The sequence below is a fragment of the Phyllobates terribilis genome, unplaced genomic scaffold (genome assembly GCF_046119375.1).
Source record: "Phyllobates terribilis strain yellow unplaced genomic scaffold, ASM4611937v1 Scaffold_12__6_contigs__length_324123572, whole genome shotgun sequence".
NCBI lineage: Eukaryota > Metazoa > Chordata > Amphibia > Anura > Dendrobatidae > Phyllobates > Phyllobates terribilis.
In genome coordinates, this window is record NW_027362772.1 from 87,592,406 (window position 1) to 87,609,380 (window position 16,975).

Consider the following 16,975-nt stretch of genomic DNA (forward strand, 5'->3'; position numbering starts at 1 on the left):
GACCTTGCTGTTCAAGACCATCGACAAGGGATTAAACCTATGACAAGGCCTTGGTGTAAAAATGGAATGTGAGTGATCACAGCGATGCCCCATCAAAATGAAGACCGTCCCTATATCAGAGGAATGTGACGAACTAAAATATAGTCAAAACCTGTCCAGTTAATGAAGTAACATATAGGCAATACAAGAAAATCAAATAGGATATATATCCAGGCAAGTTCACTGGTCAAATATATTCCCCCTACTTGTAGTCGAACTTGACCATAAGGGAAGTGAGAACAAAAGGAGCAATGTATGTTAAAGAAAAAAAAAGGGGGTCTTCAGGTCACGTTAGGAGAGACTCCGCGACTATTCCATTTTTTGGTTTGCTGAACTTGGAGCCATCTTGGCGGAGCTTCTGAAAGTGTTGAGGTCCGCGGCCACTCAGGAAGATCTAACATTGGAAGTTCAAAAGTTTCTAGAAAGTTGGCCAGGTCTCCAATTTGTCAAAATATGGCTGTTTTACCTCCCCACCTGTAGGCAATGTCCTTTTCTTTTAATTCTGATAATAATGGTATCAGCGCTCTTCGTAGTTGCAGTGTGCGTCTGGATAGGTCTGATAATATTAGAATTTGATGACCCTCAAATTTTAAGATCCCTTTTTGTCTTGAAACTGTCATAATGGCTTCTTTAACTTTGTAATAATGAACCCTACATGTGACGTCTCTGGGACGTGTTTCTGATATGGGTTTCTCTACATCCTCGATTCGTGAAGTGAATTCCGCTTTTAGGTTGTGAAGTTCTTTTCTATATGAATTTTCTGAAAAATATTTAGGTTTGAGAGTCCTCAGTGGTTGATACCTTTTAATGGCTAACTGAAAAGATGGTAACAAACTGCAAGCTTTCGAGGCTACTCAGGCCTCTTCATCAGGCATAGTACAACCCAAAAAATGAAGTCACATATTTATACACAATAGGGAACAGAAATAATGCAATAGATGAGACAGGTGATGAAAAGCAGAGCTATTACTATGGGAGAGAGATGAACATTTCTGGCTGTAAATATTTTAGCAGTTCATAGATAAGGACTGTGAAAGTTTTATTGTTTGGTGCAGTGTTGTGATGATGACCCCACAAATCTGATGGGCACATTCCTTAGTTGATGTAGAATGACATAAATCCATGCGACACATTCATTCCTGCTCTGAAGGTGTCAAAGGTCACCATGAGTTTATATTCCGAGACTCTCCTTTCTCTCTGAGATTTGAAGTTACCTTTTAATACCAGTAATTTCATGTCTTTGATGCTTTGATCAACCTAACACTCAACTACTCCTGTACTGAAATTAACTTTTTGGACACCATCATCAAGCTACAGAACAATGAAATAGAGACATCCTTGTACCGGAAGCCAATCGACCGTCCAACATATCTTAAGTGAGACAGTTTCCATCCAAAACACATAAAAAACTCTGTATCTGATGGCTTGGCTGTAGGCAATAATCAGATATGTTCCAACCCTATGGATAGAGACAAACACCTTGATGGCCTCAGAAAGACCTTTTTGAATCAGGGCGACCATCCCAGAGCAATTGACAACCAGATTACAAGAGCCACCAGAATATCAAGGAATCATCTCCTACATTACAAAACCAAACTAGAAAGCAACCGGGTGCCTCTAGTAGTCACCTACAATCCAAATCTGGAGGCGCTAAGGAGAGCTGCACGGAAACTACAACCCTTACTACAAAAAGATGGCCGATTACAATCCATATTTCCAGACCCCCCACTTCTGTGTTTCAGGCAGCCCCCAAATCTAAGAAGCATCATTGTCAGAAGCTCCGTGTCATCTCCACCAGCTACAGGAACCTTCTCTGCTACCAGAAAAAGTGTAAAACCACAGACAAGATAAAGATCCCCAACTCACATCAGGACTATAAGATCCCAGGTACATTCAGCTGTATCACATCTAATGGGGTGTACTTAATTATATGCACCAGCTGGGGGTCTTTATGTAGGTGAGACAGGGCAAAAACTTAGAACAAGGATGAATCATCATCACCACACAATAAAAGAATAGATCTACATGTGGCCAAGGATTTTTGTTCCCCTGATCACAGCATCACAGACATGAAATTACTGGTATTAAAAGGTAACTTCAAATCTCAGAAAGGAGAGTCTCGGAATATAAAATATTTACAGCCAGAAATGTTCATCTCTCTCCCATAGTAATAACTCTGCTTTTCATCACCTGTCTCATCTATTGCATTATTTCTGTGCCCTATTGTGTATAAATATGTGACTTCAGATTTTGTGTTATTCCATGCCTGATGAAGAGGCCTGAGTAGTCTCGAAAGCTTGCAGTTTGTTACCATCTTTTCAGTTAGCCATTAAAAGGTATCAACCACCGAGGACTCTCAAATCTAAATATTTTTCTAACTACTGGCTAACACGGTACAAATATATATATATTTTTTTTTCCCTGTATCAAGTCTGCACACAAACCCTTCTAGGTCTTTTCTTGTAGGTCGAGCTTTTATGTATTTACTGAGCTCGGCTATGTTCATATCGTCAGCAGCTTCACTATCCCCTTCATATTCGTCAATTAGTTTTGAGTGGGGGCCATGAGAGATCAGAGACTCCCTTGAAGAGGAACTGTCACGGGGTGTAGCTTGTGACATTGTGGATCTTGTGTTTCTGACCTGAGGGTTTGAACTTAAATAACGCTTCATTCCTTCAGAGGTGTCCTCTGGGTTTGAACGCTGGACCCCCAGGTACCGGGAGACGTTTGAGACCTTGTTAGCAAGGGTGGGTAGGGCCCAAGAAAGGGGTACACGCGGAGGAGCTGCTCCGAGACACCTTCTCTGTCATCTTTATGGCTCCTTCAGATAACTCTGTCCTTCAAACTTACCTGTCCTCATCCTCTTTCAGACTCCTCTGTTCTCTTCATGTCTCCTTCAGACTCATCTATCCTTCTCCTATAGCCTCCTCTGTCAACTTCATGGTTCATTATTTGGGCTCTTCTGTCGTCTTCATGGTTCCTCCTTCAGGATCCTTTGTCCTCTTCCTAGAGACTCCTCCTTCAGACTCCTGTTCTCCTCTAGGTTACTCTGTCCTCCAGTCTTCTCTGTCCTCTTCTTGCCACTTCCTACAGACTTCTCTAACCTCCTCCCTCCAGGCTCCTCTGTCCTTCATCTTCCTCCAGGCTCCCCTGTCCTTCTCCTGTCTTCTTTGTTCTCCTCCCCCCAAGGTCTTCTGTCCTGTTCCTGACTTCCCCTGCAAGCTCCCTTGACCTCCTCCCCCCAACTTCCCCACTCAAACTAAAAAGGCTTCTTTCTCCTTCTCCTGTCTTCTTTAACCTTATCCCTCCAGACTTCTGCTCTGCTCCTTCCCCCAGACTCTTTTGTCCTCTTCAGGCTCCTCTGTCATCCTCCAAGCTACTCTGTCCTCATGGCTCCTCTGTACTCCTCCTCCTTCAGAGTCCTTTGTTCTCCTACAGGCTCCTCCCCTCAGGTTCTTCTGTCCTCTTCCTGGGCTTCTCTAACATTCTCCTTACAGGCTGCACTGTCCTTCTCCCCTAGTTTATCTGTTATTTTCCTCCCCCAAGGGTCTTCTGTACTCTACCTGGCTCCTCTGACCTCCCTACAAGCTTCTCTGCCCAAGTTCCCCATCTCCAGGCTTCTCGGTCCTTCTGCTCCTGGCTTCTTTGACCTCCTTCCCCAGATTCCTCTGGCCTCCTCCACGTTACTGTTTTCATGGCTTCTCGATCCTCTTCCTGGCTTCTCCTCTTAGGTTAGTCTATTTTCCTGGTTTCTTTAACCTTTTCCCCTGCCTTCTCTATTGTTCTCCTTCTTCCCTCAGGATTTTCTGTCCTCTTCCTGGCTTCTTTGACCTCCTCCCTCAAGACTTCCGTACTGCTTCTTCCCCCAGACTCCAATGTCCTCCTCAAGACTATGTCATTTTTAGGTCCTCTTACCTCCTCCAGACTCCTACAGTAGTATTCAAAATAATAGCAGTGTGTTCAAAAACATGAGTTAAAAACTAGTAGAAAGATTTTGTGCCATTACTGTGTCTCACTAACCTAACATTTAGTTGTTACCCACAGTTTTTTAGAGCTGCTTCACATCTATGTTGCATAGAGTCAACCAACTTCTGTCACCTGTTATTCCAGCCCAGGAGGCTTTCACTACATCCCACAATTTTTTGATATTTGTTGGCTTTGCCTCAGAAACGGGATTTTTGATGTCCCCCCACAAGTGTCCTATCGGATTAAGGTCCGGGGATTGGGCTGGCAAATCCATAACCTCAATTTTGTTGGACTGGAACCAAGATTCTGCTCGTTTACTAGTGTGTTTAGGGTCGTTGTTTTGTTGAAACACCCATTTCAAGGGCATATCCTCTTCAGCGTAAGGCAACATGACCTCTTCAAGTATATTAATATATGCAAACTGGTCCATGATCTCTAGTATATGGTAAATAGATCCGGACCATAGTAAGAGAAACATGCCCATATCACAATGTTTCCACCATGCTTCACTGTCTGCAGGGTGTACTGTGGCTGAATGCAGAGTTTGGGGGTCGTCTGATGAACTGTCCGCGGCCCTCTGACACAAAAAGAACAATTTTACTTTCATCCGTCCACAAAATGTTTCTCCATTTCTCTTTAGGCCGGTTGATATGTTATTTGGCAAATTGTATCCGCTTCAGTACATGTCTTTTTTTGTTAATAGTGGGACTTTGCGGGGACTTCTTGGTAAGAGATTAGCTTCACACAGGCGTCTTCTAACTGTCACAGTCCTCACAGGTAACTGGAGACTGTCTGTGATCATCCTGGAGCTGATCATTGGCCGAACCTTTGCCATTCTGGTTATTCTTCCATCCATTCGAACGGTAGTCTTCCGTTTTCTTCCACGTCTGTCTGGTTTTGCTTTTCATTATAAAGCATTGGAGATCATTTTAGCTGAACAGCCGATCATTGTCTGCACTTCTTTATAAGTTTTACCCTCTCCAATCAACTTTCTAAGCAAAGTCCGCTGTTCATCTGAACAATGTCTGGAACGACCCATATTTCTCAGGCTTTCAAGGAGAAATGCAGGTACAACATGTGCTGCTTCACCCTTAAATAAGGGCCCCCTGATTCAAAGCTGTTTCCTCACAGAATGATTGCGCTCACTGATTGACCGCCACACTGCTATTATATTGAACACATCCCCGTATAATTAATTATTCAGATACACAGAGTCAGAAACCTGCAGATCATGAATGCCGAGTCTGGGGGTTTCTTACAATCTACTGCACCGACTGGTAAATTGTGTGACATGTGGTGGTAGAATCTATACCAAAACCAGTGATTAATCTGGTCAGTCATAGTATCTTGAACACTACTGTATGTCCTCTTCAGGCTTCTCTGACCTCCTCCTCCAGACTCCTCGCTCATCTTCCTGGCTTCTTTGACCTCCTCCCTCAATTCTTCTGTCCTGCTCCTTCCCCCACACAAAGGCTCAGACTGGCCCACAGAATCCTCCGGCGGGCCCCTTTGCAAGATTGGGCCACCATCCTCTTGTATGAGCAGTACTTGGCTCAGTACACTTGATTATCCATGTCAGGGACGGCACGGGCAGGATCATACAATATCCCACCGCTTGCCACCAATTTGTCAGGGATTCCACCCACACACAGTCAGGACGACACCGGGGAGATCACACAATATCTCACCATGCCGTCACGCTGTCCGTATTTCGTCCGGAGTCGCGAGCACATGATCCAGACTACTCTCTACGTAGGTATCGGTAATCGACCAGTGAGCGTATGGCGTAACACCGTGGGTTCCACAGCCTGGAAACCGTGTTTAACGCCCTCCGTACGGTCACTGTCAGCTTCACGATAGCCCAATTATTAATACTCTCTGCCACCACCTGCCGAGTTTAAAATATAATACAGGCCTGGCCGGACGCCTGCGTTTTGGTAGCGTATATGGCTTCGGGGACGGGAACGATTACAGAACAAAACAGAACTATTAAATTTTATATTTAATCCAAAAGAGAGGCAGTGTTTAGGAAAAATATATACAAGGATGTTACAAGGGAGACATTAAAATACATACGCAGTTACATAAAATAAACAGGGTAAAAAGAAGACAACTTGCTCTATACGATCGTGGAGACGATTCAAAAAAGGTGGAGGAGGGGCTCTCCGGATGGAATATGCTGTTATTGAACAGGACCCGTTGCTTATAATTCTTATTCCCCCCTGGCAATGAGTGCTCTTGTCTTCTCCATGGATTCTCTTATACCTGAGGGGAGATCCGGCCACACGCCCCTTGTGGTGACATCATGTGGGCCGGTCTCCAGCCTGTACATTTTTATTAAAAACGCTGACTTCTGCGATAACTCATCGCTCGTTGATCGCAGAAGCTCGCAAACTACGCCATTTTTTCCCTTATCAAAATAAAGATAAAATCATATCACACTTCACATAGGTGCAGTCTGCCATTCTGATGTTTTTGTGCTGCAGCTCCCTGATTTTGGTTACAGCCCTGGAAAACTACCTACACATTCCTGGGCTGATTTGGTCACTAGACATATGGGTCCCGTTACTGTCGGACCTCTGGAACTCACAAGATTTCATATTGGAGTCAGTGCATCTAGAAATTTACCTTTGAGGCTCGGGAAGCAGCTTCAACAGTTACACGCAAATTAGTGCAAGCCTGCGTTCTAATTACCTCCTGCGTCTTTCAGAGACAAGATGCTCGCTTCCTAATGAAGTTATAACACTCCTTGGCTGGCCGTGTTTGCATAAACTATTTACCAGGCGTGGGCTAATTGGGGCTTTTGTGCTGAGCAGAAGGGGAATAAGGGAGGGGGGTGAATATTTATGTCAGGCAGATATTATCAGGAAAATGTTCGTCCATATGTTCCTGACATCTCCCCCTCTTTGAGGTGGCGTAAGGGGTGATTTACAGATCGCCCCTTTAGCCCACCTCCTGGCCCACCCTTCCTGCTGATCCGACAAGCCGCAGATCTACTTGCCCACCCACATGAGGGTCCAGCTTTCCGATCACCCTGACCGGTTTGAGATACATTTTCCCCACACCTCTGACAGGCTATGGGTACCTTCCTCCTATTCTCCTGACAGACTGGGGGACACACTTTCCTGTTACCTCGCCTGGTTATGCGGCCTACCTTTTTACCTGTCATCATCTTTACCCTTGGGAGCTGTGCTCTCTAGGGGGGAGCTATGACCGGCCTTGTCACAGTCCGTCGTGACACTGGTCGTCGGCACAGGACCACTTTCCCTATGATCCCCGTGTTTCTCCCCATCACCACTGGAGCCGTGCTAGTCTTGGGGCAGCTACCACCGACCATGTCACCATCTGGTGTGACACTGGTCACCTGCACGGGACGACCTGCTTCCTGGTGTCCGTGCCTGCTCCCCTTGCCCCTAGCACTTATGCTGGCTCGCTTTAGGGGATCCTCAGCAGCATCACCCTGCGGGGTGGGGTGGCTGAGTTCCCCTTTACCACAACACACACTTTTATTATACATGACATTGACATTTTTGACAGCGGCATTACATGACAGATCAGATCTGGGAGGGTTGTCAGGGATGTATCAGGCAACCAACCGTCCCAGATCAGTTCCGAATAACACATTAGTGGGGAGATTCTCCGACACCCCCACTTCACTTAACCCCCTCCCTGCACCTCAGTCCAGGAAAACTCGGGCCATCGGTATGGGACGGCGAACACCCCCAAACCCAGTGACAGTCAGGGTCTTCCCAGGAATGAGTTCCTCTGGTAACACAAACTCAGGGCGGATGAGGGTATGTTCTGCGCCAGTGTCCTTAAGGCCGACAGTGACATTGTTGCCCACGCTAACGGGTTGTAAATTTTCCCAGGCCCGACCAACCGCCCCACCCACAAAAAGAATGGCTGCAGTAGGCCCTGGGGCCTCAGATGTGGGGTCCATCTTCTGCCTCTCCGGGCAGACAAGGCTGATGTGACCCGTTTGGTCACAAGTATAGCACTTACAAGAGTCAAATGCAGTCCAGGTGCTGGAAGATGGGGCAGGACCCATTGAGGGCCGGCTGGCTGGAACTCTGGGGGTGGTTGTCGGCTTACCCCCTTTCCAGCTGGCGGTGGCTGACTTCTGCTCCGCTGGTATGCGGTTGGCATCATAGGTATCTGTGATCTGGGCTGCTTTGGCGGCTTCCTTTGGCTCCCGGTCCAGCACAAACTGTCTCACCTCCACAGGGCAAAGATGAAGAAACTGGTCCTTCACCATCAGATCCTTCAGGTCCTCGAAGGTGGTGACTGACAGTCCTTGGATCCACTGCTCAAAGTTGGTTCTGAGCCCGTCTACCACATCACGGTAGGTGTCCTGTGGTCCACGTTGGAGGGCTCTGAATTTTTTCCGGTAAACCTCCGGAGTCAGCTGATACTTTTTTATCAGGGCCTGCTTGACGGCCTCATAGTCTCCATCTTGTTCTCGAGGGAGGGAAGCAAACACCTCCAAGGCTTTTCCTCGGAGTCCTGGAGTTAAGTACCTTGCCCACTGGTCGGTGGGCAGCTGATACTGCCTGCAGGCCTTTTCAAAGCCTCGCAGAAATGTGTCCAAGTCCCCATCCTTTTTCATCACAGGGAAGTGCTCAGGATGAGGTTTAAAGCAGCTGGCACTGTTGGACTCACGGATCTGCGTAGAGGGTGACTCCGTCGGGATCTGGGCTAGTTCCAGCTTGTGTTGTCGGTCAGCTTGGGCCTGGCGCTCAGCAGCCTCTCGGTCAGCTTGTCGCTCAGCTCGCTCGGGCCTGGCGCTCCTCCCGGTCAGCTCGGGCCTGGCGCTCCTCCCGGTCAGTCCGGGCCTGACGCTCCTCTCGCTCAGCTCTCTCGCTCCTGGAATTTCAGGATCAGCTGCAGTCGTCCGTCACGATCGTCTGCATCGAGCTGCTCCAAGGCCATCTGCAGGTGGGGGTCCACACTACCCTGGTTGCGGGTATGGCTGGCAATCACAGGTGGGACCCCTGCAGCAGCGCCATCCGGGCCCTGGCTGGCCGCCCCCTCATCAGGGCTCTGCTGTCGGACGGGCTCTGCAGCACCTTGTAACAGTTCAGCAATCATTTGGGCCTTGTTTTTGCCTGGGGGGTCAATCTACCTCAGCTCACAGAGGGCGATGAGAGTGGGCTTCGTCTGCTGGTGATACCAGGGCTCTCCACGTGTAGCCATTATTGCCAAATAAAAGATAAGACAGAAGAACAAGAAAAGGGGGGATGCAACTGCTACACGTATAGTAATGTCCCAGATAAAAAATATTAAAACACTGAGTCTGATTTCTTAAAACTTTGCACAGAATTCTCGCAAGAACCGTGAAAGTTTTCATTGCTCAATCCAGCCACTGATGTTCTGTAATATCCCACCGCTGCCACCAATTTGTCAGGGATTCCACACACACACAGTCAGGACGACACCGGGGAGATCACGCAATATCTACCCGTGCCGCCACGCTGTCCGTATTTCGTCCGGAGTCGCGAGCACGCGATCCAGACTACTCTCTACGTAGGTATCGGTAAGCGACCAGTGAGTGTATGGCGCAACACCCTGGGTTCCACAGCCTGGAATCCGTGTTTAACGCCCTCCGTACGGTCACTGTCAGCTTCACGATAGCCCAATTATTAATACTCTCTGCCACCACCGGCCGAGTTTGAAATATAATACAGGCCTGGCCGGACGCCTGCGTTTTGATAGCGTATATGGCTTCGGGGAAGGGAACGATTACAGAACAAAAGAAACAGAACTATTACATTTTATATTTAATCCAAATGAGAGGCAGTGTTTAGGAAAAATATATACAAGGATGTTACAAAGGGGTCATTAAAATACAAAGGCAGTTACATAAAATAAAACAGGATTAAAAGGTGAAACTTACACTATACGATCGTGGAGACGATTCAATATAGGTGGAGGAGGGGCTCCCCAGTTGGAATATGCTGTTATTGAACAGGACCCGCTGCTTATAATTCTTATTCCCCCCTGGCAATGAGTGCTCCTGTAAGGTCCATGGGTTCTCTTATACCTAAGGGGAGATCTGGCCACACGCCCCTTGTGGTGACATCATGTGGGCCGGTCTCCAGCCTGTACATTTTTATTAAAAACGCTGACTTCTGCGATAACTCATCGCTCGTTGATCGCAGAAGCTTGCAAACTACGCCATTTTTTCCCTTATGATTTTATCTTTATTTAGAGACCACACATCACATAGCTGCAGTCTGCTATTCTGGTGTTTTTGCGCTGCAGCTCCCTGATTTTGGTTACAGCCCTGGAAAACTACCTATACATTCCTGGGCTGATTTGGTCACTACACATATGGGTCCCGTTACTGTCGGACCTCTGGAATTCACAAGATTTCATATTTCATATCGGAGTCAGTGCGTCTAGAAATTTACCTTTGAGGCTCGGGAAGCAGCTTCAACAGTTACACGCAAATTAGTGCAAGCCTGCGTTCTAATTACCTCCTGCGTCTTTCAGAGACAAGGTGCTTGCTTCCTAATGAAGTAATAACACTCCTTGGCTGGCCGTGTTTGCATAAACTATTTACCAGGCGTGAGTTAATTGGGGCTTTTGTGCTGAGCAGAAGGGGAATAAGGGAGGGGGGGGTGAACATTTATGTCAGGCAGATACGGACGAACATTTTCCTGATATTAATATGTTCCTGACAATCCATATACAAAAAAAGGCAGCATCTTTACCCTCATTCACAAATTTCTATAGCAATAAACTGGGTTGATTGTTAAGTCATATTTGCATGTAGCTGAAAAGTGGAGCCCTGGGGTTACTGGTGGGCCCTTGGCACCCCTGTCCGATATTGCCCACACTCCTATGTCCTCTTCAGGCTCCTCTGATCTTCTCCTCCAGGCTCCGCTGTCCTCTTCAGGTTCCTCTGTCCACTTCAGGCTCCTGAATCCTCTATCCTGTTAAGGCTCCTCTGACTTCCTCCTCCAGGCTCCTCTGTCCTGTTTAGGCTCCTCTGACCTCCTCCAGCCAGGTTCTAGTGGCTTATCTCTATGGATTGGCTATTGAAATGCTAACATCACCTATTGGGGGAGGGAGTGTTGATACCACCATGTCCATGGACTCGAGCAACTTATCTAATGTGTATGGTGGCCTTTACACAATAACAAACTCTAAGAGGTTGTCCAGATGGGACAGAATAAAGTTTGCCTTCAGGGACAGCAAGCAAAAATCTACAAGATGATGTAGAACTGAGACACAAAACAGTGAAAAAGTTTTACTTTTTATTTTTCACCGAGAAGATGCCAAGCACTGAACGCGGTGCTCTCTGGTCGCAGGTCTAGAGATGGGCGGTGGTTGGTGGGCATCATACCGTGAGGCTCCGGGTGCATCTCCAGTGACGGGCAATCCATGGGCCAAACTAAAGTGCAGTAATGGAGTATATGCAGCAGACATGGTGTGATCATGGAGGGGTCAATCCCAGGAGGGCCGGTGCTTAGGAAATGGGGGGGGGGGGGATCTGTCCGTCACTTGCTGGACGCCTGCATCTGCTTACAGAAAGCTTCGAACTGCTGCTGCTCCAGCTCCGTCATCACCTTGTTCAGGGCATAAATCTGAAAGACAAAAAGGGACAAGTCATGGATGATGGGAATAGTAGTCACACAGCGATCAGGCGCAGCGCTTGTTTCTCTACACTGGCAGATGACTGGGGGTAGAGGGCTCAGCAATCAGAACCACTAACAGGAAAGGGGGTCTCCACTCCTGACAGCCCGAGCGGGCGGAAGTCCCATGCCGCAGAGCACAAAGCAATGGCCCTGTGCCAGAAACCTCACCCATCAGACAGTGGCTGCTAGGAGTGGTAGTAGATTACAGGAGGAGCAGCTGACAAGCCACAGAACAGGATGGATGAGCTCAGAGCCCTGGGAACGGCGGCAGCAGGAGAAGCCTGTGCCCGGGGGCAAAATAGCTGAAGATATTCCCCACACCCAGAGCCTGCGAGCAGGGCGTTCCTGCGGGTACAGTCAGCAGCTCAGTATGTGGGGGGCACGGAGGAGACTAATCTAGTGCTCAACGCCCTGCATGTCTATCCCGGACCTCTGCATCTCCACACCCGACCCCTCCGTGCCCCCTGAATCTCCACCTTGGCCCCTCTTTGTCCCCTGCACGTACCCACCACACTTTGCCCTCTGCATCCACCCCGGCCCCTCCGAACCTCATGCATCTCCACCCCGGCCCTCTGTGCCCCCTGCATCTCCACACCCGACCCCTCCGTGCCCCCTGAATCTCCACCTTGGCCCCACCACACTGAGCCCTCTGCATCTCCACACCCGACCCCTCCGGACCTCATGCATCTCCACCCCGGCCCCTCCGTGCCCCTTGCATCTCCACCTTGGCCCCCCTTTGTCCCCTGCACGTACCCACCACACTTTGCCCTCTGCATCCACCCCGGCCCCTCCGAACCTCATGTATCTCCACCCCGGCCCTCTGTGCCCCCTGCATCTCCACACCCGACCCCTCCGGACCTCATGCATCTCCACCCCGGCCCCTCCGTGCCCCCTGAATCTCCACCTTGGCCCCACCACACTGAGCCCTCTGCATCTCCACACCCGACCCCTCCGGACCTCATGCATCTCCACACCCGACCCCTCCGTGCCCCCTGAATCTCCACACCTGACCCCTCCGAACCTCATGCATCTCCACCCCGGCCCCTTGCATCTCCACCTTGGCCCCACCACACTGTGCCCTCTGCATCCACCCCGGCCCCTCCGAACCTCATGCATCTCCACCCCGGCCCCTCCGAACCTCATGCATCTCCACACCCGACCCCTCCGGACCTCATGCATCTCCACACCCGACCCCTCTGTGCCCCCTGAATCTCCACACCTGACCCCTCCGAACCTCATGCATCTTCACCCCGGCCCCTCCGTGCCCCTTGCATCTCCACCTTGGCCCCACCACACTGTGCCCTCTGCATCCACCCCGGCCCCTCCGAACCTCATGCATCTCCACTCCGGCCCCTCCGTGCCTCTTGCATCTCCACCACACTGTGCCCCCTGCATCGACCACGGCCCCTCTTTGCCCATTGCATCCATTCACCCAACTGTGCCCCTTGCATATCCAACTCAGCCCCCGCACCGTCTCCTGTCCCCCACCCCAGTCCATCTGCGCCTGCAGCAGATCCGTGTGCTCCGCTGTGGTGTTGGTGGTTTGTTTGTAGGAGAGAGAGAGATGGAGCCAAAAGCAGCAGACGCTCATCTCCATCTTCCTGTGAGCTGCTGGTCTCCTCTGTAGGGTGTCATGGCGGGGGAGCCTGATGGACAGATGTGACAGCTTAGAGCTGCTGGCAGCCCGTCCGGATCTGCAGGGTCTCCCTCCCTCTCCCTTCTCTCGGGGCTCGGTGGCTCACAATACACTTTGGAAGGAATGTTTTGGGAAGAGGCTGCACCATTGGCTGCTTCAGGCCGGGGTGGAGCGGACTCTGACTCAACATTTCTGTTTTCCTCTTCAGTGTGACTGCACCGGAGAAGGCTCGCAGACCCTACAGTCTACTCCTCCTGCACCGGAGAAGGCTCGCAGACCCTACAGTCTACTCCTCCTGCACCGGAGAAGGCTCGCAGACCCTACAGTCTACTCCTCCTGCACCGGAGAAGGCTCGCAGACCCTACAGTCTACTCCTCCTGCACCGGAGAAGGCTCGCAGACCCTACAGTCTACTCCTCCTGCACCGGAGAAGGCTCGCAGACCCTACAGTCTACTCCTCCTGCACCGGAGAAGGCTCGCAGACCCTACAGTCTACCCCTCCTGCACCGGAGAAGGCTCGCAGACCCTACAGTCTACCCCTCCTGCACCGGAGAAGGCTCGCAGACCCTACAGTCTACCCCTCCTGCACCGGAGAAGGCTCGCAGACCCTACAGTCTACCCCTCCTGCACCGGAGAAGGCTCGCAGATCCTACAGTCTACACCTCCTGCACCCGAGAAGGCTCGCAGACCCTACAGTCTACTCCTCCTGCACCCGAGAAGGCTCGCAGACCCTACAGTCTACTCCTCCTGCACCCGAGAAGGCTCGCAGACCCTACAGTCTACTCCTCCTACACCGGAGAAGGCTCGCAGACCCTACAGTCTACTCCTCCTGCACCGGAGAAGGCTCGCAGACCCTACAGTCTACTCCTCCTGCACAGATCGCTCTGAACTACAGGCAATATGTTCATGGTAAATAATTTCCTAAAAGCAGCGACTGGAGGACAGGGGTCCGGACAAGAAGGCGGCGGTGGCAGCGGACTTGGCAATGTCTTAAAAGGAGCAATTGGCAATGTTGCGGGTTCCGGGCAGGGTGGAGGAGTTGGGAACCTAATGCAGGGGGCTCTGAGCGGCCTCTCTGGATCCGGGAAAGGCGGAGGAGTGGGAAACCTAGTGCAAGGTGCCCTCAGCGGGCTCTCTGGATCCGGACAGGGTGGAGGTGCAGGCAAGTTACTACAAGGAGCTCTGAGCAGTTTGAGTGGAGGTGGTGGACAGGCTGGAGGAGCTGGGAAACTATTTGCAGGACCTGCCGGGGCTGGGGCCGGGGGAGGTGGTGGGATGAACATACTGAGTGGTATCCTGGGTATCATTGGAGATGCCATAGCTAATTACAGACCGGAGCCTCCTCCTGCACCCTGCGCCAACTCCTATCAGCAGGAGGCCTACGAGAATGACGAGCAGCGGCAGTTCCGGCGACTCTTCAAGCAGCTGGCAGGAGAGGACATGGAGGTCTCGCCGGTGGAGCTCCAGAATGTTCTGAACAGAGTGGTGGCCAAGCACCAGGATCTAAAGACGGACGGTTTCAGCACTGACACGTGTCGCAGTATGGTGGCAGTTATGGACAGTGATGGGACAGGAAAGCTCGGCTTTGAGGAGTTCAAGTACCTATGGAATAATATCAAGAAGTGGCAGTGCATCTACAAGGAGTACGACACTGAGGGCACAGGTTACATCCCCGCCGCCTCCATGCCCAGGGCGGTCCAGGCTGCCGGCTTCCAGCTCAACGAACAACTGCACCAACTGCTGATCCGCCGCTACGCCGACAGCAAGGGAAACGTCAACTTCGACAGCTTCATCAGCAGCCTGGTCCGAATGGACTGCATGTTCCGAGCCTTCAAAGCCCTGGACCGTGAAGGAAACGGGCAGGTGCAGTGCCGACTCCCAGACTGGCTGAAGCTGACCATCTACTCTTAGTGCTCCCTGGCATCGCGGGTGAGGTAACAGCCCTGGCATCGCGGGTGAGGTGACATCCCCGCTGGCGGCCCTGGCGTCGCGGGTGAGGCGGCATCCCCGCTGGCGGCCCTGGCGTCGCGGGTGAGGCGGCATCCCCGCTGGCGGCCCCGGCGTCGCGGGTGAGGCGGCATCCCCGCTGGCGGCCCCGGCGTCATCCCCGCTGGCGGCCCCGGCGTCGCGGGTGAGGCGGCATCCCCGCTGGCGGCCCCGGCGTCATCCCCGCTGGCGGCCCCGGCGTCGCGGGTGAGGCGGCATCCCCGCTGGCGGCCCCGGCGTCGCGGGTGAGGCGGCATCCCCGCTGGCGGCCCCGGCGTCGCGGGTGAGGCGGAACCCCCGCTGGCGGCCCCGGCGTCGCGGGTGAGGCGGAACCCCCGCTGGCGGCCCCGGCGTCGCGGGTGAGGCGGCATCCCCGCTGGCGGCCCCGGCGTCGCGGGTGAGGTGGCGGCCCCGGCTTCGCGGGTGAGGCGGCATCCCCGCTGGCGGCCCCGGCTTCGCGGGTGAGGCGGCATCCCCGCTGGCGGCCCCGGCTTCGCGGGTGAGGCGGCATCCCCGGCTTCGCGGGTGAGGCGGCATCCCCGCTGGTGGCCCCGGCTTCGCGGGTGAGGCGGCATCCCCGCTGGCGGCCCTGGCATCGCAAGTGAGGCGGCATCCCCGCTGGCGGCCCTGACGTCGCGGGTGAGGCGGCATCCCTGCTGGCGGCCCTGGCATCGCGGGTGAGGTGACAGCCCCGCTGGCGGCCCTGGCGTCGCGGGTGAGGCGGCATCCCTGCTGGCGGCCCTGGCGTTGCGGGTGAGGCGGCATCCCCGCTGGCGGCCCTGGCGTCGCGGGTGAGGCGGCATCCCTGCTGGTGCCACGGGAGACATTCTGATATAACCCAAATAAATGTTCACTATAAGTAAGTGCCTGAATGTTGGTTGTTTATATACAGGTGCGGGGGCAGGGGGGCGGCATGATGAGGATGGCACATTGACCCTTCCACTGCTGGGACAAATCTACAGCAAAATACATCCCCTGTCCCAAGCAATGCGAGAGTTAATGTGCAAGTCACGTCCCGGTACAGTCAGCGGCACCACCACAAGAACGAGTGTGCGTGCGATGGTGCCAGGAAGAGGGCGATCAACGGAAGGAGAGGCGCAGCCTATACCGCAGGCATGACACGGGCACGGGTGTGAGGGGCGCGGGGTGTGAGGGGCGCGGGGTGTGAGGGGCGCGGGGTGTGAGGGGCGCTGGGTATGAGGGGCGCTGGGTATGAGGGGCGCTGGGTATGAGGGGCGCTGGGTATGAGGGGCGCTGGGTATGAGGGGCGCGGGTATGAGGGGCGCGGGTATGAGGGGCGCTGGGTATGAGGGGCGCTGGGTATGAGGGGCGCTGGGTATGAGGGGCGCGGGTATGAGGGGCGCGGGTATGAGGGGCGCGGGTATGAGGGGCGCGGGTATGAGGGGCGCGGGGTGACGGGTGTGAGAGCGGCTGAACTGGTTTCTAGATGTAAGAACTCTTTATAATCAGAGGTGCGAGGAGCTCAGCGCCTCACCCCAGAAAAGAGGCGGCAGCCGAGGAAGTGGCGGAAGGGACACCATGCCTCCCCGGGGTCAAGAAGACCACCTGGGGCATCTGTAGAGGGGGCTACGGCCTGGGGCAATACCTCCATACAGCGCCCCCATACTCTATACCTCCGTATAACACCCCCACAATACAACACCCCCCACAATACCTCCATACAGCGCCCCCATACTCTATACCTCCGT

The 16,975-nt window shown here is 52.5% G+C and overlaps 2 protein-coding genes across 4 annotated transcripts; one reads left to right on the plus strand and one right to left on the minus strand.

Moving 5' to 3' along the window:
• Positions 1–6,142: 6,142 nt before the first annotated feature.
• On the minus strand, positions 6,143–15,172 carry LOC141172159 (uncharacterized). 3 transcript variants are annotated; one of them, XM_073656038.1, is made up of 2 exons: positions 13,134–15,172; positions 6,143–11,594 (listed from the first exon to the last, which is right to left on the minus strand). In XM_073656038.1, the coding sequence occupies exon 2, from the start codon at positions 8,609–8,611 to the stop codon at positions 7,682–7,684; it is 930 nt and encodes a 309-aa protein (XP_073512139.1). In that variant the 5' UTR covers positions 8,612–11,594; positions 13,134–15,172; the 3' UTR covers positions 6,143–7,681. The 3 variants fall into 3 exon arrangements, with proteins under 3 accessions (XP_073512139.1, XP_073512140.1, XP_073512141.1); XM_073656039.1 differs by lacking the exon at positions 13,134–15,172 and adding an exon at positions 11,814–12,373; XM_073656040.1 differs by lacking the exon at positions 13,134–15,172 and adding an exon at positions 11,723–11,809.
• On the plus strand, positions 13,449–16,129 carry LOC141172157 (calpain small subunit 2-like). The gene is made up of 2 exons (XM_073656037.1): positions 13,449–15,240; positions 15,279–16,129. Exon 1 carries the CDS (start codon positions 14,181–14,183, stop codon positions 15,189–15,191), a length of 1,011 nt encoding a protein of 336 aa, XP_073512138.1. The 5' UTR covers positions 13,449–14,180; the 3' UTR covers positions 15,192–15,240; positions 15,279–16,129.
• The last annotated feature ends 846 nt before the right edge of the window (positions 16,130–16,975 follow it).

Bases quoted from the DNA above. Each gene is read 5' to 3' on its own strand.
- LOC141172159 (XM_073656038.1), bottom strand. From the start codon at position 8,611: ATGAAAAAGGATGGGGACTTGGACACATTTCTGCGAGGCTTTGAAAAG.
- LOC141172157 (XM_073656037.1), top strand. From the start codon at position 14,181: ATGTTCATGGTAAATAATTTCCTAAAAGCAGCGACTGGAGGACAGGGG.